Raw genomic sequence first — 2,842 nt, 5'->3', positions numbered from 1 at the left:
GGGCTCGAGTCATGAACAGGGATAGTGTTCCCCTCAGGGTTCTCGGGGGTGGGGATGGTGACAGTGGAATCTGTGGGGGGCATGTCAGCAGAATGCAGGTGAGTGGCGTTGGGGGTTGAAGTGGTTGCAAACACGGCAGTCGGGGGGCGCGGAAGTCACTGAGCGTGTGACATCAGTGATGATGTGAGGGGCGGAAGTGATGTCACGTGTGGTGCCTAAGGAATTGTCAGGGGCAGAAATGGCTGTGGGAGTGGCCATGATAGGGGCAAAAATGACATCAACACTCAGCCTGGGGTTGGTGGCTGCACGGCTAATGGCGTCTGAGCAGTTCCAGAGGCTGGGGGAATCTGCTGGAATATTTGAGAAGCGCTGGTTACAGAGATGGGTAGATAAAAGTTTGTTGTACCTGCAGTTTTTGATGTTTGAGATGGAGTTGAAATACTGTTTGTTGAGAGTATGAATTCTCTTGAGGATATAGTAAAGGAGGAGTCCTTTGCAATTCTGAGAGAGTGTGGCCCTCAGCTGAGGCAGGGCTGACTGTAGAGAGGTTAGGTGCCCGGCACATTGCTGCGAGCGTGGAGCGGAGGATCTTGAAGGAGCTGGTGTTTTTGAATCTGTAGTCTGTACTGTTTGTCCTGTTCGAATCCGAACTCTGCTGGTTTAAAAGTGGTCTGGAGTCCATGTGGGATGAGTTGGTTACAGAGGCAGGCACTGAGGAAGCAAACATGGCTGTGGTAATGAGTTTGTTTCAGGACATGGTTGAAGAGCTTCAGGGCAGAGGAAATGACCTGGGAGTTGCAGTGGGAGAGGGACCCCCTGAGATTATTGTAGAGAGAGGAGAAAAACTTCTTCAAGGCAGGTATCCTTGCAAGAGGATTCACAGTAGGGTTAAAATCAACTAGGTAAAAACAATGACTGCAGATGCTGGAAACCAGAATCTACATTGGGGAGACTGGCGCTTTAGGGAACATCTCTGGGACACCCACACCAATCAACCACACCGCCCTGTGGCCCAACATTTCAACTCCCCCTCCCACTCTGCCGAGGACATGGAGGTTTTGGGCCTCCTTTACAGCTGCTCCCTCACCACCAGACGCCTGGAGGAAGAGCGCCTCATCTTCTGCCTCGGAACACTTCAACAGTTTCCTCATTTCCCCTTCCCCCACCTCACACCAGTTCCAAACTTCCAGATCAGCACTGTCTCCATGACTTGTCCTACCTGCCTATCTTATCTCTCCACCCTTCAGGCTCTCTGCCTGTATTCCTGATGAAGGGCTTTTGCCTGAAACATCGATTTTACTGCTCCCCGGATGCTGCCTGAACTGCTGTGCTTTTCCAGCACCTCTCTAATCTAGACTCTACTTTCACCTTTTACCTGATCAACCTCAATTAATCAACTGAACTATTTGACACCAATCATCAGGTAAAATGAAACCACAATAACATTTTTATCATAAAGATACAAGGAATTTTGATAATGTTGTAATGCCGCCTATTTGAATTACATTATATTCCTGGAACTTCAGTCAATAATTTCTGTTATAGCATGATTCAACAGTTGTTAAATGTTATGCAATTAACATATAGCAAAGAATCACAGACTAAAACACCTATAAAACATCACATAACTCATCATGTCTGTACACTCGTACTTTAGTTATAAATGTGTTCAGTCCTAGCATTATTAAAACAAAATAAACCTGTACCAATACAGTCCAATAAATATTCAGGAATTCCTGACTAGTACTTTGGCGAATGAAGATTCATAAAATCCCTTCAGTGTAGAAGTAGACAGATTGACTAAGCAAGTCCATACTGACCCTCCAAAGATCATCTACCCGGATACCTCCACCCCTGTAACCCTGCACATCCCTGGACACTATGGTGAATTTAGCATGGCCATTCCACTTAACATGTACATCTTTGGACTGTGGCAGGAAACTCATGATGAGAATGTGAAAACGCCACATAGACAGTCGCCTGGGGATGTAATCCAATCCGGGGGTTTAATTAAACCGGGTTCTTGGTGCTGTGAGGCACCAAGAGGCACCAAACTGAGGCACCAAACTGCCCATTTGTTATTTAACAAGTGAGTCCTAAAAATGTGTAGGGGCAGTGTAAAAGTTACTTCGTCTTTATGTACAAGTGTATATTGGAGATCCACTCACACCAGTACTATTCTTCCTTTTGATCTAGACTCACTTGAATTGTAGCTGCATTCAGACTTCCAACAATGAGGACTATGCTCGTCCTGGACATTGCAAAGTCAGCTGTACCCATTTGCTTTTTTCAATGGTTGTTAGCATTGCTTTTGTTGGATTCATAGCCTCACTTACCCACAATCCTCTCTACATGACAGTGCTCCGGTAAGTACTTGGAATTCAAAGTTTGTGAGAAGATTTGTAGCTCGGGTGCTCATTGTTGTGGTTCTGTTCACCGAGATGGGAATTTGTGTTGCAGACGTTTCATCCCCTGTCTAGGTGACATCCTCAGTGCTTGGGAGACTCCTGTGAAGCGCTTCTGTGATGTTTCCTCCGGCATTTATAGTGGTTTGTCTCTGCCGCTTCCGGTTGTCAGTTCCAGCTGTCCGCTGCAGTGGCTGGTATATTGGGTCCAGGTCGATGTGCTTATTGAATGAATCTGTGGATGAGTGCCATGCCTCTAGGAATTCCCTGGCTGTTCTCTGTTTGGCTTGTCCTATAATAGTAGTGACTTCAGATCCAATCAATAAGCACATCGATCTGGACCCAATATACTGACCACTGCAACGGACAGCTGGAACTGACAACCGGAAGCGGCAGAGACAAACCACTATAAATGCCGGAGGAAACATCACAGAAGC

At 46.4% G+C, this 2,842-nt stretch overlaps 1 protein-coding gene across 1 annotated transcript in view; it reads left to right on the top strand.

The window, feature by feature from the left end:
* The first annotated feature begins 2,202 nt into the window (after positions 1-2,202).
* LOC122547118 (solute carrier organic anion transporter family member 2A1-like) overlaps positions 2,203-2,842 on the top strand; it is a 13,317-nt gene continuing 12,677 nt past the window's right edge. The window contains exon 1 of the mRNA XM_043685692.1: positions 2,203-2,366. Within this exon, the coding sequence (XP_043541627.1) occupies positions 2,293-2,366 (74 nt within the window). The 5' untranslated portion in view covers positions 2,203-2,292. The remainder of the gene's footprint in view (positions 2,367-2,842) is intronic.

The sequence above is a fragment of the Chiloscyllium plagiosum genome, unplaced genomic scaffold (genome assembly GCF_004010195.1).
Source record: "Chiloscyllium plagiosum isolate BGI_BamShark_2017 unplaced genomic scaffold, ASM401019v2 scaf_7621, whole genome shotgun sequence".
Taxonomy (NCBI): Eukaryota; Metazoa; Chordata; class Chondrichthyes; order Orectolobiformes; family Hemiscylliidae; genus Chiloscyllium; species Chiloscyllium plagiosum.
The sequence above is the reverse complement of the archived record's forward strand: the minus strand, read 5'-3'. Positions and strand labels throughout refer to the sequence as shown.